The 25,602-nt window shown below is 38.9% G+C and overlaps 1 protein-coding gene across 7 annotated transcripts in view; it reads right to left on the bottom strand.

The window, feature by feature from the left end:
- The window catches only part of NAALADL2 (N-acetylated alpha-linked acidic dipeptidase like 2), a 400,239-nt gene that overhangs the window by 149,250 nt on the left and 225,387 nt on the right, over positions 1-25,602 (bottom strand). For all 7 annotated transcript variants that reach the window (XM_018912780.3, XM_018912779.3, XM_050978009.1 and 4 more), the window contains one exon: positions 8,408-8,527. In XM_018912780.3, coding sequence (XP_018768325.1) covers positions 8,408-8,527 — 120 coding nt within the window. The remainder of the gene's footprint in view (positions 1-8,407; positions 8,528-25,602) is intronic.

The raw sequence follows: 25,602 nt of genomic DNA, 5'->3' as shown, positions 1-25,602 counted from the left end.
TCTCTAGAGCCACACAGAACCAATGCAAAAACCTGAAGAGCCACAAGGCATGAAAGTCATTCTTCAATTGAGTAATCTGTGACATCCTGGTTTATCAAATAAAACACTGATTCTAGGGATAGAACTCTTTACTTCTATAATCTCCTAAATCATGTGTTACATAAACACTTCATTCAAGAATAGTGACTTTTGATTCCTTTCAACCCAGTTTCTCAGTTCACAGATACGTAAATAAACTGATTACTATGAAGCATTTTGAAATGAGGAGAAAAGACTTAAAGGAGCATAAAATGTCAGAGAAGAATCATAACTTCTCCTTAATAAAATAAGAAACCAGCAGCTACTAAAGAACATACCATACAAGTCAAACCCACTACAGAGTGAGGGCAGTACTTATATAACACTTGTTGCCTGAAAAAAATGACCTTTTCCTTGGATCACTATTCCAGAAAATATCAAATATAAGCAGGATGTACCATGCTGGTCTCTGTCCCTCCTTTGCAAAGCTCTTAGAGGGGGAAGTTCTGAAGATTTCTGGCATTGCTTCACCCAGTCCAGGGGCACATTGAAAGACCCAAAGTCAGGTAGATCTGTCCTGGTAGGAGGAGATTTTATGTATTCACCCCTTATCCCTCCTCAAAGCTCACAGATCTTCAATTTTATTTTTCTCCTTACTCAGCTGCTGTTGAAATGTGCTGGAAACACAAGAGCTGGGAAAAGACCCAGATAACTGGTCTGTTAATGGCCCTGTTGTGAAATCCAAGCTCAACTAATGCAAAAGAGCAGCTCAATTCTCAGCTTGGGTAGGAAAAAAATAATTCCCTACACAAGCAACAAAAGAAGGGCCAAGACCACAAGCAGAACTAGGACCAAGTGCTCTGCAGGAAGAGCAAATGGAAAAGGTTTGGATTTTCTGAAGGAAAGACAAAGTGGTGCATCCCACTGCCCTGCACTCAAGCAGCTGATCATGAGTGGATTCAGGGTACAAGCTGAGGCAATGGATATCTTTGCTCAGCTCTGCTTCTGAACAGCTGCCTCACAGCAAATCCATTTCACTTGACTTTGCACCATTATCTCAGGACAGAGCACTCACACGGGAAACTGGATGATTGCATTTACTACTCACCTTTAAGGGCTTGATAAAATAGAAAAATATGCTTGAGTTTCACACCTCTAAAATCAGACAAGGGCTTCAGAAGACGCCACAATGAATTCTTTATGACTCAGCCATTGTCCATGTTTGAATGGAAGCCACTTAGTGTCTCACTCAATTTTATTGCACTAAAAGGAGGAGATCTCCTATAACACTTTCCCCTCAGGAAAGAGCAATCCATTATGGGAGCTGGACTAATTTTTCAAAGGATACATTCAATACATGCAGCAAATGTGCAATTAAACAGCCACTGGAGTATATGAATATTTAGAAATGTAAGTGTTTAGGGTTACTGAAGAGAACAGGACTATGCACCGAGTCAAATCAGGAAGAATTCAGTGTTTGATTCACCAGCAGGACTTCAGAAATTTCTGTATTGACATAGAAGAGAAAGAGAGAGTAGGAACCACAGCTGGGAACACAAGCCTGCAGACCAGCAGTGCCTTCTCAAAACACTCAGGGAAAATTGTGGCATCAGAAATGCAGAATAATCAATACCTACTTTTGGTCATTAACTTACATTTCCCCCTGTTTACTCTGCTAATAGTACACCTCTCCTTCCATGCAATCTAATCCAGGGGTTTGTAAGCACAAAGGAAATGATTAATAACCAGAAGTCCTTTTACTGATGCAAACAAAATGTTAATTACTTGAGAATATTGACAAGTTGTGCTGTGATTGTGCTTCCTTCCAGACATCAATGGCTTTTCTCCTACCCCACCCCTTATATTCTTCTTACTGCTTACAAGGGCAAATTACTTTTTCCTATTTCTACTGTAAAAAGTGGAGTGAGAATTCCCTCTTTAATTTACTGCAGTGCACTTGACTAAGGGGATAAGAGAGCAAATTTTTGTCAACTATTTCATACTCATGTGGACAGATACAGATTGGATTTATAACTGCACTGGCACTGCTTCACTTTTAGGTGGCACAGGTCACAGTACATCATCCTTCAAATGCTGGATGAAGTTGGAGGAAAATTGACATGCTCAGCTAAAAATTACTGTGGATACTACCAGCCTTCTAGGAACTGAACACAGGAGCTCAGTGTGGCTTGGTTCCAATCAGAAATACAAAAACATTGTTTGTGGCTTCCTATTGGACTGGTTTTTCAGTCATCAACTATAGATTTCTCAGGTCAGTAGGACTTCTTGATTTTCTTTCCCACAGTACCTCACACTGAGAGGAAAATATATCACAATTGGTACTTTCAATTATTTTTACCCAGCTATGTTTAAAGTAAGTTTACCAATGAACAATTAAAATATGATTTCAAGATGAAGCATTAGGTCAAAAACCTGTGCAGAGAGACTTGTTTTTCTAACTCTGGTACATTCCCTCAGTGGGCTGGGGTGCATTTCTTAGTCCACCCAACCCAGATCAGATTTGTGATATGGAGGCAGGATGTCTCCAGGCTTCTCCAACTGACTATTATGGTTTGTTCCTTGGGCTCAAAAGGAACATGAAAGCACTGCTATCAGTCAGAGCAAGAGGAATATAACTGAGAACTTTGTCTACCAATGTCTTAAATGTCTCACTTTCTGATGAAAGAAGGCCAATGGTCTTGAAACAAACATAAAATTTTTCAGTATTCACTAAAGAGCAAAATAGCTTCTGCAGGTTTCCATGAATCAAAACTCAGGAAAAGGTTAAAAAAGAATCATTCAGAACACAGGATTGATGAGTATGAAACCTCAATTACATGAACACCTTTTTGGTGGTTGTTATTATTATTATTATTATTATTATTATTATTATTATTATTATTATTATTATTAAGTTTTTTTGAAGGCCTAGGTAGAATTTGCTTACGTAGGAAGTAGAGAAGAAATGCAAAGGGACTGTTCCTTAGACTGTGATATCTCACAGATTGAAGAGTTTGAGGAAGGGGAAGGTTAAGAACAGGAGTACACTAAATCTAGTCCTTGGGGGAAGAGAAAAAGGATAAAAAAGGGATAAAGGAACTAACTCAAAGGAGAGAATCTCTGATAAATTCAGGGGAGACAAAGGCTAAGGAAAAAGGATCACAAAGCCACTAGTGCTTCATTCAAGACAAAATAAGAACTAGCATACCCTGTACAAATATAAACTGGCTACTCAGCAAACTCTGCACCAACAAATGGAATGAATCAACCTGAATTCAGTTTGGACCATCAAAAGAAACTCAGGATTTTGGGAATTGAGATGAGATTTTAAGAGGATGGTAAATTAGAGAAAACCTGAAAAACAGGATGCTGTAACATCCAGTGGATGTTACTAGATAATCCCTTCAGATCCAGATCCCCAGGTATAGTTTTACATGTTTCTATATTTTTTATTTATACTGCCTATATCTGTGGCTTGACTTTTTGAGAATGGCTTTAGGAAGGGATATAATATCTTTAAAAGTCCCATCGCACTCATATGGGGAAATGTGTGTATATAAAGACTTTAGGAGCCTTGGAAAATATTCTACTGCCCAAAAAAAGTCACAAAAAACCCCAACCAAAACCCCAGTGTCCTTAATAACGAAATGCATATCAAGTGTTTATGCTCCCTTTAAAATGTTTGGGTTTTTTCCATTGTTTTTATCTGTATATTTCTATGCACACACTGTATATATGTACATAAACAGACACACATATATTTGTGTGTCTCTAGGGAGGGAGGAAGGGATGGAAGGAAAGGGAGGGTCCTCGTTAAATGGAGATTTACAATGCAAACTATCATCCTCACAATTGTATGTGCTAGCCATAAAAAGTACCAGAGGGAACAAGGAAATAAACAATGCAGACATTGTAGAAAAGTGAAATTACTTTTTCCAAAGTAAACTTATTTAAAATTAACACAGTTGTTAAATTGAAGCCTTTTTGCAAATTACCTTTATTCTGGGAATCTTCAATATTTTCTATTTAGCAAACCCTTATCTATAAGGGCCTGCCAATAACCTCTGCATAAACATTCAGGCCTCCACATTCCTAAACTTTATGACAGTTAAAAAGCAATTTTATGAATATTTATGAAGGCAGTAAATTATTAAAATAAATACAGATATTTACACAGTAGAACAACATCTTCATTTAATGGATGTGGAAAAAATGTTAATATGTGAACATTTTAACGATGAAGTGGTTTGGCCTTCAGGGCTTTTGTTACTCTATTAAAAGTTAATTTAGGACAAAAATTATGGCTTTTTCACGAATTGCAACCCCTAAAGATTAAATCATGATCAAGACACACAACATTTTTCAAAAAAATGAATCTGTTAATGACATTTCCAGAGGCTGGATATTGAAACCACCGTGCAGTTCTCCCTGAAAAAGCCTCCTCTGGTTTCCTCAGCGTGCTCAGAGCAGGGGCACACACTGAGATGGGCTCTAGGGCACAGGAGCTGGGGGTTACCAAGGTGCTTTTGCCAATCTCTCTGCCACCACACATTCTGCACTGTTAGAATATGTTGTCTACAATCACAGTGGGCAGCTCAAGGTTCTCTATACCACATGAGTGATTTGCTTAATCACTGGTGATAAACTTCACCATCTTTCACCAGCCACATTTATAGATCCTCCTGCTTCAAGGACATCAGGAGTCTGCTCTGACCTCCTGTGACCGACTACCCAACCTCACCAGTGACCCCAATAACCAGAGTTCCACCAAAACACAAATTTTCCTTCTAGCCAGGACACCAGGAGACAGACACCTTCAATCTCAAGGTGTGAGAAAATGTGCTCTTTTCAGGGCAATTCCCTCCAGAAGTTGTGCCTCACTTCTCTTCTACATTTGTCTCATTTCAGCTCCCTGCTTAAGAAAACTTTTCTTCTTTCTTAATCCAGCCCCCTCTTTATTCAGCAACGATCCAGATCTTACATGTGTCTCAGACTAGTCACAAGATCCCTTCAGCAGTTGTTGAAACAGTTTGAATTTTTTCCTTCAGTCAGTTTTCCAGCACTGTGAATTAATCAGGCTAAGGAGACCAAAAAGCCTTGGTTATGCCAAGCTCCCTGTCACATGAGAGCTCCCCAGGTGCCCCACAGCTCAGCCCACTGCCCCAGCCTGTCTTGCTATAGGAAATTGCCACTCCAGGTGCTGGATGTAGTAAATTCCTGAACCTTTCAGCTGGATTTGAAAAGGATTTTGCCTTTGCAATACTCTTGCTTGCTCCTTGAAGCATTTCTACCATTCCTTTTCCCTCACTTTTTATATTAATCTATTAAAGAGTCTTGCTCAATAACTGATCTTAGTGCCCTAACAATGGTGGAAACCCCTTCTCAAACCCCTTCTCCACCCTGATATTTTTATATATATAAATACATAACACATTTTTTTTTAGCAATGTGAACTACTTAGTTTTTTATTTTGTTTTGGGTTTTTCCCCTCCCCAGAGTCACTGCTCTTGCTGATACCCTGCTATAAAGGTAGGGTCCATGTTCTTTCTCTTTATAGCTGTAATTTATGATGTGGCTGAGGTAACACGTTCTTGGTTTGCAAAGGTCCAGCTCAAGGGATCAGGAGGTGTCTCTGTAGCTCTGGACAGGTGCCACTGCCAAGGCTGCTGCCCCTCTCACTCCCCCTGACCAGAAACCACGTTCTGATCCAGTGGAACAGACACTCAACACTCCCAGTGAAATCTGAAAATCATATCCAATTACAAAAATAACTCCAGGTCAGATTTCTGCAATTCTTGTTCTCACAAAGCAGCTTAAATTTATGAACCTTACGGAATTTAATCAGAATTACTCATGTTTAAGACTAAACTGCATATTTTAACAGCACATTAACTTCAGGCTTTTCTGCCTACTCCAAATTCCCTGTACATTCCAATTTCAAATTATTCCAAGCTCTGAACTCTGTTGTTTTCAGTGTCTAAAGATGTGAGAGATGGGCACAGTCTGAAAGACTCAAAGTAGAAGCTCCAAATTATTTTCAACCTTAATCCTCCCCCAATTTTGTACCTTATCCAATCTCTATAAACTAAATCTACACTGCAAAAATACTGGCATTTATACAACTATATTTCCAAATATTCAAATTTCCATCACTTGGACTTACTTCTGTAAATTAGCCCCTTGAACATGAAGCTCTTTTCTACCAGCACATCTTTTCTCTTAATATGATGTAAAAACAAAAGAAATGTTGTTCAGTTTTCATGGTGATTTTTTTTCTGCCAGCAGTAGTTTATTATTTCTTTCAGGTTTTTTCCAAAGGACTCAGCAGAGAGAAAAAGAACAATCAAACATTTTTTGAAAGGCAAATTAATACACAAAAGGGGAAAATAGAAAAAAAAAAAAAAAACCACATGAAAAACAGCAGTAAAGAGAAAAAGACAAAAAGCATAACTGTGCAAGGGAGATACAACTGAAAAATAGAGACATAATTAGAAACTGTTATGAAGATGGAACCTCAGTGCAGGGTCTGTAATAATAAGACTCAAATCCAGAGTGAGATACTTGCATAATATAAAGTAATAATAATGAAAAAATTAAAGGAAATTAACATGAAAAATACAAGTTAAATACAAAAAGTGGAAAGAAACCTACTAAGTATATATGTTTATACTGCCACAGCTCTCTTATGAACTAGTGCTCTGTTTTAATGTGATGTAAAACCAAGCACATGGAAGGCAGAGATAAGGAAAATATAGGGAGAGGGAAGTATCAGCTGAAACAGAAATGTGAGACTCAGTAAGTACAGAAACATAAACATTAGGGGAGAGAAAAAGATACAAAGAGTGGATTCAGCAGAGAGATACTGGGCTCATTTAAACCAGCAGGACTTGCAGTTTAAGGCAATATTTCACATCAAATATTCCTTAGAAAAGGAGAATCTACTTCTGATAATCTTTCTACACCTTTACTGATAGTTACCAGCAATGTAAAGCTTATAATTATTTCACTGCCAAAGAGACACAAATTATATTCTAGAAAAGGGAAGTTTACAGGCTCAAGAAAAATGGCAAACCTGTGAGGAGAACATGGAAAGTAGGTTTGGGTGGTTGTAATTTTACCTCAGACCCTGAGCACACATTTGAGTCAATCTCCTGACCACAGCACACTTTGGTTTGTGCTGTGTAACAGACTCTGAATGTGCAAAACCAATTCTTCTGGAGCTCCAGAAATGCAGTTAATGCACCTCAGCCATTTAACAGCCCAGATTTGGGACCAGGCTAGAGCCAACCCCCCCAAAAAGCTCCTGAGATGTGCCTTGTCCTCAGAACCTTCTGGTTTCCTCTTCTCCTTCAGGCTGCTTGGTAATTCAGACACAGTGAGTGTTCACAGGAACACAAATTGGTAAAAAGTCCATCTCACAGACAGTGCTGCTACAGCAAACTTTACATCTTTATCAAATCCCTGCTTTATGAGCCCTGATTGCTGTTTCATTGGCTTTGTCAGCAGTGAAATGCAGGATCAGATCTATTGCTGGAAATGATGGGCAACAACCGAGCCCCAGCAATGACAAATGACCTTTCGCAGGCGTAATTAAATTGCATCTAAATAACTTAAATAAACAGCTAAAGCTACTCAGTTGAAAATGGCATTTTTATTGAGACAAATCTTATTCCTATAGAAAAAAAATTAACTGGTTGTTTTTTGAATCTCTGTTGAAGTCCTGGCTGTGTTTTCTATGGCCAACAGAGCAGGTCCCCATTTACTTAACTGCAAGATCTGGAGTCGCTGCTCTTTTATAATTGCTTTTGTGAATTGGGAATGAATGGTTTAGCATTTACTGAGCTACTACACTTTCTGTATTTTCTGAAAGTCAAACCAGCAGCTTTGTTTATAAGATATTTGCAACAGAAGGCAGGTACTGGATGTTTAGAGTTTAAATGTGGTTTATATGTTGAGTGGTTTATTATGTTTAGTGCAAAAGCAGGTTAGTGAGCTCCTGCTCTGTGCTCTCTGCCAGAGCTGGGGTTGGAGGGGATGGATACACATGCCCCCATGTACACCCTCTCCAGACACAATCCCTTCTGTTTTATTAGTTCTTTCAGTGATTTCTTTGTTTGTCAAAAGGCTTCTAGTACATCCAGAGAAAATACAGCAGGGTACTGGGGCACTGCAAGATATACAGAAAAATAAACAACTCTAACACATAAAAGGCACTGCAGAGTGACAGTGGTGAGTATTGGGGAAGAATTTGAATGTCAATAAGTCCTAACTTATTGGAGAAAATAGGAAACTCTTTGTTTTGGTATTTTGAAACAAAATAAAAAAAAAAAAAGCAAAGCAAAAAAACCCCAACCCACCAAATGAATAATTCAGCTGATGTGTAACTAACCTTATAAAGCAAAGGTGATTGTCCGAGCTTCAAAAGTGCAATTTTTTTGGTCACGTTTGTGATGGCTTGAATCCGGATCAGGTCTTCCATGGTGCCATACTGGACATCAACAAGCTCAGCCTGCAAAGAGGAGACAAATTTCAGGCCACAGTTACAGCCACACATCACTGGGAGTGCTCCTTGCATGGAAACAAAGTTGTTTGCACAAGCACAAGCATCTGAGTAGAGTCTTGCAATTGCCTTACCCCAACTTCTAATTAGCAGCATCTCTAATAGCAAAGATCTTCAAAGTTCAATCTGACAGATAATTTTTTTGCAGTTTTAGTTCACAATTTCTAACCTATGATAAATTACCCCCCTCTTTTTTCCCAGTGGTTATAAGAGACGCTGATTCTGGTAAGGCATTCCCCTCATTAGCTTCAGGAATTTATTTAAAACTGTGGAAAGGATACTAATTCAGTTTATTTTCTTAAAAGTAATCAGAGACTTGCAAAGTATTTCAGGGAATGAGTGATTTTACTGGTCACTTCTGAAAACACACAGGTAACACAAACTCCACCAATATACAGCTTTATTTTGTGGTCTCACATGACTCCTCCTCAATCTTACCTAACTACTGAAGTATTTTCCTTTAATCCATCAGTTATCCAAGCATTATACTCAGATAACTGCAGTGATAACAGACTATGTTCTGATGTATATACTTTTCTATTAATACATATTTTTCAAATTATTTAGAGCCACTTTGATCTAAAGTGTTTAGAACATGGAGATTTTCAGCTCTTCCATTAGGACTGTGCAAGGAAATACAGAATAAGTTCTAAGTTATTTTTAAATGCCAAGCACTGGCAGTAACGGAAAAATATTTCAAGATGGGTTTTCAAGTTTTTTTTAAAATATATAATTTAAGAATGACCAAGGGCATTTTTCTCATACATTTGCAGCAATAAATTCTGGTGAAAACAAAGCAAGAGGATAATCAGTCTTGTACATTACTATTTTAGAATGTTATGAACCTCTCAGGACATCACTGAGGACATTCTGGAACCTCTAAATCTGTACCCAGAGCTCACATAAAACACAAGTACAAGAAGACACAAGAATATTACATAAGTGTTTAAAAATTAAAATACGAGGAGCAGCACAAGATGGAAAAGTTTTCTCTTTCAGTTCAGTTTTGTAACTTAAGTATGGATTCATTGCCAAAGGCAACAGTTCTGATTTTGGGTATCCCTACACAAACTGTTTAAATTCTAGCAACAGTTGTTCTGGATGTGTAGGATGTGTGAAATTTTAGTAGATTCCTGAACATGGGTATTTTAGGAAAGTATTTACCCTTAAAAAACTGTATCTGTGTGAGTTTGCATCTCAACATTCAAGCTGAAACCATACAAAATCTTTGCCAAGATTCCTGCCTTTATAAATTCTTCAGAAAAGTTTCCAAGTCTGCAATATGTCATCAGTGTTGTACAAACCAAGTATGTGCAAAGGCCAGCCAAAGTTATAAGACACTTCTGACTAGGGAAACATCAGATTTAACACCAAGTAATGATGTGTGGAACAGGAAAGCTTGCACGTCCCCATTTCTTCTGAAATAGATGGGGGTCTTCATATCTAAAGAAGTAGAAAATTATTTAGCCAATATAATTTTTTCCTGTATGGCCACAGTATTTGAAAAGTAGAATAAAATCAAGTAAAGATTACACACTAGGGAAAGGTATTTTATGTTTTACCTAATCTCATTCCTGCAGTTTTAAAGAATTAACCTCAGATATGGAAAGGGTATTTACCAGGATGATTAAGTTCATGAATTTTTTACCTCTTTCTGTAGCTCTTATCTTTATTTTAACTTTTACCTACACATATGTCATTAGACACAATGGTTATTAGTGTCTCAAAGTCTTATGGCTTGAAAGGTGACAGGAGGTTATATCTAGGTTGATTTCTAAGGATTCCTCTATCTAATTCCTTAGGACCCAATGCCTTCCTCACCTATTCCCCAAAGCAAAAATCAGGGCTGTCATTATTTGTATGAGAGAAAGCACACTGACTTTTCCTGAGGCAAAATCAATACCCAAACATGAAGATCATGAAGATCATTTGCTTCTCCAGGATGCCTGTGTGGAAATGAGCTCCCTGCCCATCTCCATTCATGTGCTGCTGCTCTGCACATCCCTTTGGCTCTCTCCTTCTCCAGGGCTCTATTCTCTGCTCTGTAAACAACAAAACTACATGTTTGCACAATTATTAATGCATTTAGCAACTGCCCTTGGATGTTCTTAGTTAATTTATGGATGCAGACTGCATCTTCAAAGAGAGGCTCACTGGTCTTTCCCAAGAAACACGTGCTCAACAAGACAGAGACAGAAAAAGGCCCTGCAAAAGCACAGCTCATTTCTTAATTATGTGGAAAACAGAAGTTGACTCCCTGCTGCTCCAAACTCTCTGCAAACCATGTGCTTTGCTTCAAATTTTAAAAGTTGGCCCCAATGCCAAAGCTATTAAGTACATTCATGCATTGAGAGTACGTGTAAGGAACTAAATAATGAATGGGTGTAACAGAACAGAGTTTCATGGGCTTTCATCACACATCTTCCACACAAAATACAGATATGCCGAAGCTCAAAGGTTACCACATTCTGGAAACAGCATGTATAGCCTAGCACCCAGAGGTCTGCACAGCTTGTACCACCTCTAACTCCAGCTAAAGCAACAAAAAGTCAAACTACACATGGCTCATCTCTGGCCAAATGAAGTCAATAATTCTCTCGAAGAGTTTAGAACAAAGTCATAATATTTTGGCAATACAATCCAGAAAGTAATAGGTACACATTAAATTATGAAAACAGTTATGAAAATTATTCTACCCCTTCCTCTATTCTGCACCTGTACACTTAAGTAAAATTTGTGATAAAAAGTAAAATAATTTGCAGTATTAACAAAATCTCATCAAATACAGTACAGCAATACTAGCTCAGAGTAGTTAGTTTTAGTTTTATTTAGTGGACTGGGGCTCAACTCATTGGGACCCTAACCTCTAATATAAAATAAATATTGAAAAAATACAACCTGAACATAATGGGGAAGAATCCTATTGAATCCAGACATTCTACCTTCCTAATAATCCATTCAGAAGCAGACAGACCATTTATGATGCATGAAGGCCTGTTTTAGTCACAACATTGCTAATGCCTCCAAAAATGAATAAAGATTAAATTTTCTATTATTCCTCATTTCTTTTTTTAGAAATGCCTACAACATGACATAATCCTCATTTTACACATACCAGCTTTTTGAAAAGTGAAACACCCCACCCCCAACTACCCATATTTGATAAACTGCTTTCCTGTGGTAGGATAATTCTGCTCAAAAACAAAAGAGAACTCATCCTTTTATCAGGTGCTGAAAAAGAGCACTTGTCTACTTGGTTTAGCTATGCCACAGTAAATCCTCTTACCCTAAAACTGGGAAACTGCTAAAAATGAGTTGTTTTATCCATCTGAATTAGGTACTTACTCCTCTAATAATTTCAAGCTATGCTGTTTGAAAGATATGACTATTTAGGAGCAAATTGTGATGTGCATTGTGGAGTTCAGTAGTATTCCCCCATGCATGAAATGAAGTAGGGGTAGGTAATAAAACAAACATTTTTAGGAAAAGTAATTATTTTATGTTAGGCAACTTATTAGTTTTCTACGTCCCAAGATGATGCTCAGTGAGTTGTAAACATTCTATCTCAAAAATTCTACCAGAATCTCCCCCAAAACAGAAAAGACAAATACTCTGAAAATGCAACAATCAAGACAGTCAGGGATTTTTATCCTCATTTCTTCTACTTATCTCCAAAATGAAACAGAAAAAAAAAAGTATCTTTCATCCAGTCATGGATGACACAGAGGAAAATAGGTCTTGCAAAGGAAAAATATGAATAACTATATGAAGCAGGTGGCAGCTGGTGTCTTGGAGATGCTGGATACTATTTTTAAAGTTTGCTTTCTTGCAAATTCTGAGGCATTTAAAAAGAATAAGATAAATAAGTTGAAAATAATAGCAGAAATATGTTGGTCTTATCACATTCTCACCAGTCCACCTGACTGAGGAGAAGGATTCAATAACAGCATTATACATCTGTATCCAACCCACTGCCTGAGAGGCAGATTGTGGCTGATTTGCCAGGGACACACAAGGCAGCAAAAATACTCAGGGAAGAACCACTGAGGGGAAAAAAAAAAAACAAAAAACCCAACACCAATCTCAAAGGGGGCACACCCAGGGAGGGATGTTTCTAACCCCCAAAATAAGGATGCAGTCAAAAGCAGCTCTTAAACTGAGCTCTTAAAAGCTTGGCAGAAAAAAAACCCAAAGCAGCATGGCTATGCTGAAATGAAATTAAATTTTCACCACAGAATGGCTGTGGTGAAAAGTCTTCTCTTCATGCTACCTGTTGGCAGTGCCACAGTTCAGTAACCTCAAATGATAAATGTATTTTATCAAATACCAAGCTCCTGACCCATATTAGTGAATGGATTCTACACCAACTAAGGGGGACCTCAGGCTTGTGGAAGGTGCAGGTATGAAAATGACACAGTCAAACTCATATTCCTCATAGTATCAATTCCTGCCTACCCACCAAAAGGTTTCAGAAATAGATTCCCTAAAGAAACGCCAAGTGTTGAATAAAACCAAATATTTAATGTTAATAAATATTGTTCATTCCTTAGAATTAAGACAATTTCTCCCAAAAGCACACATGTAATTCTAAAAGCATCAACCCTCAGTTCTGTAACTGTTCAGACTCACTACATCCCCTCCTTCCATCCAGGCAAATGCCCTTCATTTGTCCTTCAACATGCAGCTACTATTTTCAGGTTGTTCACAAAATAAAGGCAGCAGAAACATCCCATGCACAATCAATCACAATTAAATAACCTTCAACTAGTCATCCTGCCTAAAATAAAACTCCAAAATATATTTGCAAATTGTATCAGAGAAGGCAACAGTCTGCAATCAGGACACGAGATGAACTTTAATTAAACACATCGCTATAATTTATTTGCACAGCTCTGAAATTGAGGCTGAAGGCAGCATTCAGCAGAGCATAAAAGTAAACTCAAGCTGGTTGTAGATCAAAGCTGGACATCAACAAACGTGAAGAAAGCTGCAAATATGAAACTAGCTGATCTTTCAAATTAAGAGAACAGGAAGAAAGAGAAGGGGAGATAAGGGAGCTGTGCCAAATCCTTTGTTGGTGTAAGCTCTGTTACGCTTTCTGACCAGAGCTGTTCCCATTCCAGCCAAAAGCTTCCTTCAATAATCAGGGAGCCACAGCTGTGATTGCCACCACCAGGGTCCTGTTGACCACACCAGAGACAAAATACCCATCCATAATTATCTTTTATATACTTACTGTATTTCTACAGAAATGTTAATACCCAAAGTTGTCTTTCAGCCTTTTTCCTTCGACTTGATTCCAGGCAAGAAAAGTGGCAGAGTTTTCTTGCCTTGGTTCCAGACATGAAAAGTAGCAGAGACTAAGCCCAAAAAGAAAATAAGTATTTATTTGGATTAACTAAATGTTATTTTTCTCTGTTACAAGACTAAGAGCTGCTTCTGACCAACCATGTCAGGGAAGATTTAAATCAGAGAACTTCAGGCTTGCCACATGTTTTACCTACAAGCCCTGCTCCTCAAACAGATCCATGACATCTTTTCTTTGTGGTTGCTAGCACTTTATAGAGGCTTTCTTTTCTTTGCCTCAATATTCCTGCTCCTACAATAGAATTCTGGAGCATTCCAATACAATATGACTCACAGTGCCAGCTTACAGTCAGAAAGGGCTCTTGTGCCTAGGTTTTATTACATAAAATTGCATGCTGCATTACAGGGACAGCTAAAGCTGTAATTTATTCTAAAACAAGAGAAAAAAGAGATGTCCCTTAACCTCAGTTGGATGGAGTCTGGCCTTGCAGACAGACTTCAGTCACAGACACATTTCATGTTCAGCCTCCCCCTGGTCCCACCTGTCCAGCTCTCACAGCCCCATCAGACAGGGCTCTCCTGCAGCTGCTCCCACAGCTTCCTTTTGCTGGTGCAGGACCATTTTTGGAAAGACACTGAGGTTAATCTTGTTTGCTTCCCTGCTTCCTTCAGTTTATTGCAAGACTTTTTTCCTCCCAACTCCGAGGGAGACTGACTCAAGATCGAAGCCATTTTATAGCCTACAGAAAAGAGCTCTTCTCTATTTTATGGTTACAGAGCCCCAAATAAATCTGAACTGATACAACTCAGTCCTCTTTTTTTTTTCCCCACTTTCTTTTCTCTTATTGTAATTTTCATAACCCCCAACCTCTGTTCCCAGTCATACTTTTTGTGGTTCCCAAAATGCAAAACCAGTATTCAAATATTACTTCTTAACTCATGATGTCCAGTAAAATATCCAAACAACATATTAGGGTAGGTTTTCTTCATGTTTTCTGTTTTCTTTCTAACTTTCTTATTCTATTTTACATAACACACACAAATCTAGCTTTTCAAGTTTTTGACATAAAACATTGCTATTTTCAGACACATTTAACTGACATTTACTTATTTTAGAGTCTCTAAGAACAATGCCTTTTGTTACAAAAAACTGAAGGACACGAGATCATTAGATGCCTAAAATACTATCAGAAATATTATTTCAAACTTCCATTAAGCAGTGCTGATTGTCACTTCACTAGTGACAAAATTTTATATCTTATTCTTTCTTGTACATGTTTAATATTATTTATATACTCTTTTTAAGAGTTGACTGCAAGGCTATTTAGTAGCAGTAGTCCCCAAAGCATAAAGTCACATTGCTCATACTTTCCTAAGAAAAAAGAGTAATCTGTATTTGCCAGCCTGCTTGGTTTAGCTTATTCAGAGGTAATTATTCATGCAAATATACATTTACAAATTACACAGACTGAGGATAAACGAAACAAAACTGAACACAGCTGAATTACTCAGCTGTGATGTGGTATCTTAAAAAAAATAAATCATAAGCTACATATGTACACAGGAAATTATAATGGTGTGATTTAAACTTGGCCTTAAAATTTTCAGTGAAAGGGGTTTATGTGAGAATGCAGTCCCATTGTGTCTGAACTCAACAAATTCCCAAGGCTTGGTGGAAATTTCCTTGGCTTCTGTGAAACAGAGGGAATGATCACAAGACATCCAGAGGCTGCAGAATGTCCTCCCTCAGTCATTTGTATCACAGGGAATTGAAACCAGCCATTCCCTCCTAGGGTAGCTACAAGCACTAAGCTTTTAGAGAAGAAGCTTGGAGCTCACAGACGTGTCTAAAAGCACTTTATCCACACCCAGGCTCTGCAGAACAGATGTGGCAGGGATGGATCCTGCTCAGCTGGGCAGGGGAGGGACCAAACTGAGCTGGGGGAGCTCCCTCCACCTGCTCAAAGGCTCAGGTGAGCTATAGGAGCTGTACCCCCACACCCAGAGAAGTAAAATCATCTCCTATCTGCACTATCAGCTCGTAAAAACATCCTGTGAATGCAAACACCACCACAGACAGAACGTGTACATCTGCACTGAGCACTAAATCTGCTTTGGAATCTAAGTAAAACCAATATATTTCATTTTATAACTTAGAATGCACTTGATATTTTAATTCCTTAGAGAAAGGTCCTTCAGCTTTGTCCAGCTGAATCAGTTTGGCTGCATCAAAACAAAATGTCCAGAAAACTGCCTACCATTTTCAGTCTTCCAACCTGGAATTGATGATTCAGAACTGTGCTGGTTTTGGCTGGGGTAGAATTAATTTTCTTCACAGCGCTGTTATGGGGCTGTGTTTTGGATTTGTGCTGAATTTGGGGTGATAATGGAGATTTTTTTATTATTATTACTGGGCAGGGCTTGCACAGAGCCAAGGCCTTTTCTGCCTTCCCTGCTCCAAATAAGCTGGGAGTGCCTGGGAGGTGACAGAGCCAGGACAGGGGACCCAAAGTGACCAAAGGGACATTCCAGACAAACATAACAATAAAACAGACATCTACCTCAAAGAGGGAAATATTCATTCACACGTACAAGAGGAGGTCATCCACTGCATCAAGAGAACACTGGAACTTTCAAAAATGGTGGGGAGAACTCTTATTTTCTAGATTACAATGATCTTTCATAAACTGCTTCCAGCCTTTTCTTGGCCAAACATCAACCACTTCAACATAATCAGGGAGATGGCCAACCATGTAATGATGCAAACACAAATCTGAGAGTTAAAGCAGCATTTGAGCAAACAATTTTCAGAAGCAAATATGCAGTTGTGAAAAGGAAAATGACATCTTTTCCATCTCCTGTGAATTCTGTTGTTTTGAGTCATTGCACAGATTTATAGGTCTCTAAATTACAACTGTAGAAAAAGGACTGGGGAAAAATAAGTTCTAAAAATATATTCAGATGACAAGAAAAGGACTCCAATAAAAACAGCGAATGTGCCTGAGTAATATCAGATTCAAGTGGCCCAAATGATTGACCAGGACAAGCATCTAGATATAGAAATACAGCTGTTCCTGAGAACAGCTCTCCTCTGTGATTAAACAAGAATATTTTTCTCGTTTTCAACCACCCAACATTTTAGAAGCAGACTTATTTTACAAGAATCGTGTAGTGTGTCATTCATGTCTCGCAGATAAGAAAATTGTACAGGGAAGAAAAAGTTCTTTTCTGTTTCAGGCTTTCAAATTTAGCTTTTTAAAGTGAACTCAAGATCTTGGAGTTGATGTGCAGCCTACAATGCCCAGTAATGTAAAGGTTTTACATGGCAGCACCATTTGGCTTTTCTTTCAGAGACCTTCCTTTTGAAAATTTTGCTTATAGCAAAATTAGTAGTTCACCTTTATCCCATGTGTTTCCAAAGATTAGGGTGAAAGTTCTCTTGAACTGTGTCTAATTTCACACAGATATTTTGAGCATTCATCTTTTTTAAGTGTGGGCAGAAACCCCATAGAGATTTGAGAACTTGGTTCACGTGCTTTCACAGCAGGGATGGAAAAACCTGGAGTAAAAGAGGAAATCCCATGCAAAGGACAGAACCTGATTCTTTTTAGAGGGGTTCCCAGTAAACCACTCATCTTGTACAGTGGCACCTCAAAAGAAAAGCTGGAAATATTTTTACATCATCTAAAACATATGGGAAAGTCTGAAGAGACTCTGTAATCTGGACAGCTTGGTGGGAGGAAAGAGCAACCTGCCCTGACATCACAGAATCGATTTTAGTGCTTAAAACAAAAGCTTTGCCATCAGTGCAGCCCATCCAGAGCTCTGGAGCTGGACAGAGCTTCCCTCATCTTCCACACAGCCTGGAATCCAGGCCAGCCTCTCTCACAGCAGTACAGAAGCACTCAGTATTATTGTAGCAACACCATTTGATGGTTCAATTCCCAATAAAAGCAGTCAGGGACATTGTTAGAGAACTCTCAGTTACCACAGAAATCTGTGCTCAATTCCCTCTCTTCACCTCCTCTGGTCCTTCCTGCCCTGGATCCTGAACAATCAACAAAAAGAAAGTAGAAACAGGGAGCTCAGTGTGTGCTCTCCTAACTCTGATTCCAGCACAGATTTCCCTAATGATCCATCTTCCTGCAGTCACTGGTGCCTTTCCTTGAGGTTAATGAACACAAGAGACTCAATTCAATCCACAAGACAAAGAACACACAACAGTCACCGTGAGCAATGCCCACTGCTTTTCACTTCTGCTGAGGGGGTTCCCTCCATCTTTCTGCAATTGGCTCTACATTTTTGGTATCTACTCCATGAACATTGTCAACAATTTATCTACAGAGTCTGCAGAGAAAATGGAACAGTTGTGGAAGCTTGCTTCAGACAGAGACACCCTACAGCAGCAGCAAGATCATCAGGGAAACATCTCCATTCAGAGTCGATATTATCCTCAAAATCCTGAGCCTAACACTGCCCATACTGATACAACTTCTCATCCTAGAGTTTAGTTTGTGACTTTACATGATTGTAATGTTCTACTTTAGCCTCAAGACATATGAGATTTAGTGGTAAAAATTTTCCTGAAGAAAATGTTTTGTTAGAAAACTGATGCATTAATTCTTTTTCCAGAAATGTAAAATTACTAGAATTTTCCTACGAATTAATTCCCTAAAATATCCCCCAGGTCAAGACTGTGCCTGGCAAGCAGTGACCTGCAGCAGGAGATACATCCCTCTTGGATGAGAAGGCAGCAGGAGCTTTCTTGCATATTTAGCAGCTTTTCTCTCCCTTAGCTGTAGCCAGTGCCAGTGTTCTTCCATCCTGATTCACCCTTCTGCCCCTTCAGGGCACCAGAGTGAGGCAGTGAATCCTGCAGCAGACAGGGCTAACTCTAGATGGTCACATAATTCAGGGGAAGGAAGATAAATTCCTTGAAGCACCTTCTTTCTCACACACACCTGCTCTTGGGCCAGTCACAACCTGGTGATTGATGAGGCACCACCTTCCCTTTGAACTGCAGAGCTCAGGAACACCAGAAATAATTGTGAGAATAAAACTCAGAGAGCTCAGAATTAATTCACATTAAGGGCCTCTAAATTAATGAGATAAACACTGTAACTAATATTCATTTCATGAGGTTAGACATGAGATTTATTTATATTTAGTGGGAGAGACAGCACATCAGACAGAATAAAAACCTAAGGATGTCTAAGAGAGAAGACCAATGCATTTTCAGCTTTATTTACTTTGCAGTATTTTTTATTTATTTATTTTAAAAGAGATACTTCTCTCCTGGGATTGCAGTTGGTAGGTGGAGGCTTAAATGCTGTATTTCCAAACAGATTTAAAAGGGAATTCTAAACAAAAGCTTTTTCTCAGGACATTTTAGTCCAGCCAGTGAAGAGGCTCTGGCATTTTTACAGTTTCCATACACAGTCAATGCACTTCTGCCAACAGCACCTGGATACCAAACCTACACTTGCCAATGGCTACTGCCTGGGTCTTTTTTATTTTTTTCACCTTTTAATTCTCTACACATTTTTAAGAATTCAGTTCTTATATATATATTTCAACCAGCTGCATCACAGCAGCACTTTTTTTTTTTCCCCCCCTCCATCCTGCTCTGAAAGGTTTCAAAAGTCATTTGCTTCAAAGGATTTTCTTTTTTTGGTCTTTTCTACCACCAAGGCTGTGTCCAGATTTAGAGCATTTCTCAAAGCACTCTCCAGAGAGGTACATCCTTTGCTCTTTAATACCAAAGTTTTTTAACAAAGAAGTCAGACACACTGCAGTTCTCACCAAATTATTCTTATGATGGCTTTATCCTTAGTTTAGGTTACATTTAAAACCTCTCAAGGATCCTTATATTTGGTTTTTTTAAGTGAGAACTTATTTCCACTCTTTCATGTGCTGATCTTAGAAGATATCTGGACTTTATATCACCACATCCTACCACAGAGATAAGCAATCTTCAGATTTGTTTTGGATTTTCAGTGCTACTTTCATTTCAAAATATTTTTACAAAATGAGATCGAGGCTCCCACAGAAGAGCATCCAATGAACTCATATTACTACAGTAGAAGAAAGTTTTAAGATTTTGACAAAATTTTGTCCAATGCTGACTGTTGTAGTAATTCTGGAGGGAGAGAGAACTCCTAAGATAAAACACTGCTGAGGCTTCAACTGGTAAGATTTATCAGACTGCACTAAAAATTAAAATAACTGCTGCTGATTATTTTCAGCTGCCAGCTCTAATTCAAAAGCCACCACCATATTTAATTTTTTTTTCCTCCAATTTAAAAAATAATCAAGTAAGTATGGAGGAAGAGTGATTTTTTGCCTTTTAAAAAACTATTTTACTACAGCAATTGTCACCCAATTGTCATGGGTGCCTAATGGCAGAGACTGCCAGGGCCAGAGCCCTGTGCCCATGCTCCCAGACACACAATGTTCATGCTCAGTAAAATGGAATCTGCCTTCAACTACAGATGCTTTTCTATTGCTAATGTTCCTGAAGAGATTTTAGGACTTGCTTCTCTTCCTGAAAAACTAACTTAAAAAAATTGAGAAGCAGCAATAGTTTAATCAATATTGTATTTTACAGTCACTCATAACTACCAGAGAACTGAGCAGCATTTTAAGCAGTTCTTTATTGTTCATGCATGAAACTACATTTTTTTAAACAATAAAGTTATGCAAGTCATTTTAGGGAAAAGGATTGAGTATTATATAAATACAAAAATATTTTGTTCTTGTTCTTATATCAGTTATAGTTGTTTCTTATGATTTTTTTCTCATAGTAGCAATTTTTTTAAAGCTGATATTTATGCAATAGTCCCTCTGTTGAAGGAAATTTTTGATTTTTTTTTTCAGCGTAAGCAGTATTCCTTTGAGGCAGTTTTAAACATCCAGAATATTGGAGAAACATAAAGGAAGAAGATCCCTAAAACCCAATCCCAAGAGCTCAGAGCACAAGAAGCTTTTTACTTGAAAACTCCTCCTCTGAGTAGAATTTTGCCTTTACAAACTTAAACAGAGAAGAAAGCACAGGTATGTTATTGGGAGGTTCACACTTACTAAGAAGTTACAAAGAGAAGAGATGGCACTATGTAAGAAGAACATGTTTTGGGGTTTGGCAGAAAGGTTTCCACTTGACCTGAGTACATTTGTATCATTTGTATTGAGGCTTGAATGAAACACAATTAATAAACATGAGTGGGGGTGGAAAGAAGCCTGACTGGGTGGGCACCAAGCCAGCTATCCACTGAACTGCAGAGGTGATGGCAACTCAGTGCCCTGATTATACCATAAAGACTAAAGAGAAAAATCCTCCTTGGAGACCCATGCAATTGCACAAATTTCACTGCTATCCTCTCCCCCTGACTGCTAACAGACAAAATTAACTCTGCTTAGAAATGATGTAATTCTCATTTATTTCAACAGGAATTCTGCTTGCACTAAAACCTAAAACAGGCACCAAATACTCTTCCCAAGCCCTCAGGGTTTGCACCCGTTAGTTTTTACCATGCAGTTGGAATATAAATAATTGTTATGGTTCAACATTGCTCCCTCTCTAATACTGCACAGAGGCTTTACTAAGAAATGCCTTCAGCTGATTCTGTGCAGTGGCATGGAAGTGCTCAGTGATCTGTTATGTCTCGAGATACCAAGATGCCTCACCTTTTGCTTTTTTATCATTTAAAAAATCTCATTTATTATTAATGGTATGATTACTAAAATGCCATTACTAACATATTATTAGTAAAACATCAGGACAGCATTGACTTGCAATTATAAAACAGCAAAAGGCTCTGCAGCAGCAGCATTTGCATCTTTGAAACCCTGCCTTCAATGACACAAAAATCTCCCAGCAATATTAATATGGGCTTTGAGCACGATGAACTACCATTATTTTTAGGGAACTGTACAACTTTATTTATTAATGGTTATGTGATATATGCCAGAAAACTGACAGGATGTTCTGCAGGACATCTCTTCAGTGATCGCTTTTGGAGCCCTCGCCTGCAATTTTAAATTATAGAACCTTCACATTGCATTTCACAGCTTTCTATATGTAATTATAATGGAGTGGCAGCTATGCTGTAGTTAATGTTGAATGTTGTTTTCTGCTTAAAGGTCAAGTCTATTCTAAAATCCATATTCTTAGTGAGATTGTCTTGGAAAATTGCTGTGCCTACTTGGTATGCAGAGCAGTGGTCTAAATTATGATTATTTGTGGAAGAGGTTTCGGAGAAACTCTTCTATAAATAAAAGATAAATAAAGCTGCACTAAAACTTCTAAATGTTACCAAAAAAAAATCACATGATTCTTCTCATTTGTATCTATGTGTTATTCAACCTATAGCCCTAACCATCTGCAAAACTGATTTCAGTTGCTAGGGACTCATTTTAGCTAGTGCATGTCTCTTCAGAGAAGAAATCTTTAAAAATGTTAATAACATAAAGATAATAATGAACTAAATTTGGCATGCCTAAAAGAATTAAATGCACACATGTATCAAGATTCCCTCTAGCTTGGTATTTTGCACCAATGTGCCATCAAAAATGACTGAAAGACTTAGGAAGAGATGCTGTGATTATTTAATCTAAATTAAACACACTCTCTGCCTTTGGAATTCAAGATGTGCTAGTGAGCATGCTGCAGAAGGCTCATTTAGAAATTCTGCCTGGGGACAAAAATAACCTGGGAAGATTTTAAAATTTTCTAAAACCAACCCGCTGACACCAATCTTAATTCTGAAATATTGTTAAGGAAATTACCACTGATTAGCTGGAGGGAAGAGAAAAGATAATAAGGGTGCACTAATCACATTTCCAGCACAATGAAACCGAATCAAATGAAAGCAAGCTTTGGGGTCAAGGACTTCTGATGCACTGTCTCCACCAGAGGAACTCCAGACCTTTTGGTGCAGAGCTGGAAATAGAGAGCTGCCAGTACTGGGGTGTAAACCTGAGCAGGGAGGGGAGGGGACTGTAGGACACACAAGTGGGGACTTCAGGACACACTCCTGGCAGGAGTGGGAAAGGTTAGAGGAATGGGCAGTAGAGGAGAGGAAGACTCCCATCTTCCTGCAAAGAACCTGGGAAAAAAGGGGGTGGATGGGGAAAGGAGGCATCTAAAGACAGCCATAAGAAAATGGGATAGTGGATAAGAAGTGGGCAAACTCCCTTCCTTGTGAAAGAGGATCTAACAGCCAAATCTGAGTCCTGCTTCCCTTATTCCCCTCTTGCCAAGATTGAAGAATGATGGGAAGATGACTGAGTGAGCTTAACAGATGGGCTTGTACATCCCAGATTGCTTCAGGTTGCATTAATCTCTGCAGTGGGTTCTCATTTAGCTGAGAAAATGTCACCAAAACAAACGAACCGGAGCAGACTGAGACGTGACCAGCAGATGCTGAGAATCTCTTCTGCACGGTGTGGGTAGAGGCAGGCAGGCAGCATTCCCACTCGTCTGCTCCCTGCAGCCCCTCCAAAACTCATCAAAGATACCCCTGGCTGATTGGGCATAAATGCCTCAGATCAGCAGATGCTGCAACAGAGAAATCAGTAGGAACTGGGAATGGGCATGATGGCAGGGAAGTGAGGAGACACAACAGAGGAGTCAAAGCAGTCAGGGGACAGGGACAGAGCAATGGCCAAAACACAAAACAGACAGAGTCAGGTGTTGGGAGAACTGCATCAGAGATGAGGCAGTTCATTTCTGTCCATAACCCCAAATAATCCCTGTCTGCATGTACATCTGCATTTCAACAACATGCCAGTACTCCTACTCTTGCACCCTCTCCTGCTCCTGAACAGTCCTTTCGGTGTATGAAAGGTCCTGGACAGAAGCAGGATGTTTGCTGGGCTTGCTGAGAACATCCATGAGGGTAGAAGCAAACCCCAAACCAGAAGAGATGAGAAGCAAGGAACCAACAGGAATTGGTGCATTACTCCAAAAGAGGCAGAGTAGTGAATCATGAGACAATGCTGTATAACAGAGGACACCAAGTACCTCAGCTCAAAGCATGAAAGCAGATTTAGGATTGCCAAAAGTTCTTAACACTTCCATAAAGTAAAGAGTGAATAAATTGAAGGTAAAAGGAAAGTGAGGAAAACTTCAGGTCACACAAACATAATTTCAGAAAATGCATGAATACAAAGCAAATACCAGTTACATTTTGCTTTAATTAGGCTGTCCTTGAACGTTATTCCCACACACTGACCATTACACCTGCTAGGACTATTTCCAGTTGCTAAAAACAGTGGAGGGAGCAGACAAACATTGTGTGCCCACATGTGTTTGTTCCAGAAGCTGCTGCACTCAGCAGAACTGACTGAAACCAACATTCCAGTGCCCCAAGTATACCCCTGCCTCTCCTTTGGTGCACTCAGGGATCACCACACCCCTGTCACACATGGGACACCCTTTAACAGAGTGGAACTGAAGGGGGGCACCAGCTTTTGGGGGTTCACAGCTCTCTCTCATCAGCTCCTGGTGATGTTATCTCAGCCCCCTCCACTCCCCAGGGACAGAGCACCCCTCCAGCTCCTGGATCCCAAAGCTGCAGGAGGCAGGAGCAGCACATTCGGATTCACCACACCACCCTCACTTGGAGACTGGCTGGATACCGTCTGACAATGCATTTTGCTTTAATGCATAAATTTGAAGCAATGTAATTTCCATTTATATGTGCACTCTGCTGGCCAGAGCAGCTTTCCTGTTTTTATCAAGCAGACAAAAGGTTTAAGCTCTATAAAAGGTGGCTGATATTTAAGTTTTAATAAAAATATATTTCAGGTATGTCATTCTTTCCTTAGGCTGACCTAGCCTACAATATATTATTTACATAACTGCTGCAAGATCTATTTCAAAACTGACTCGACAGCCCTCTCCAGAACTGTAAGCTGCCCTGCCTGTCACCATGATGGGTAAACACTGTCACCTTTTCACAGCCCAATGAAATATAGAGAACTAGCAAAGTGCACCATCCATCACAATGGCACTAAGTAGGTTTTTGAAGTAGATTTCAGATCACAAATGCTCACATTTTTACTCACAAATGCTGTTTAGACTGTTACCAGAAAGCACAAATTGGATGGCTCATATACAATGGCCGTATGATGAATGGACATGACAGGTGGTCAAAGAAAATGAGTCTTGCTGTTCTACAAATAACCTTGTCAACATCAAAGTGGAGCTGTAGCTCTGCTGGTAGCCAGACTGCAATAGCTTAATGGTTTTATTTGCTTCAACTTCTAGCAAACCAAACAGACAAATGAGATACAATGAAGCAGCAGCATCGAGGCAGTATTAGCAATTCAGCCTGATTAAGTGACACATAATAGGAATTTTCTGCTAAGGATGTGCCACATTTGAAAGAAAATTATTCAGGTTATGAGTAGCTGTTATAAAAATACCTGTTCACAGGAAAACCCTCGTGATTTTGCAATCACAAACCACTGCAGGATATCCAAAATACACGACTTGTAGTTCCACTGCAAGCAATCAAGTCACTTTCTGATGGCTGAGCCCAGCAACAGCCACCACCTGCTACTTCTCATTTAAAGTTCTTCTACTTCCATTAGTTCAAATAGTAGAAATTAGTGTGTAGGACTGAAAGTCAGGAAGGTTAGATCTGTACTAACTTACCTGTAGCCTAAACAAATAGGAACATTTCCCTTTTAGGGAAAAACTCTAGATCTAAGGA

Source organism: Serinus canaria, chromosome 9, assembly GCF_022539315.1.
Source record: "Serinus canaria isolate serCan28SL12 chromosome 9, serCan2020, whole genome shotgun sequence".
In the NCBI taxonomy this organism is placed as follows: Eukaryota; Metazoa; Chordata; class Aves; order Passeriformes; family Fringillidae; genus Serinus; species Serinus canaria.
Note: the sequence above shows the minus strand (reverse complement) of the source record. Positions and strands in the feature narration are given on the sequence as shown.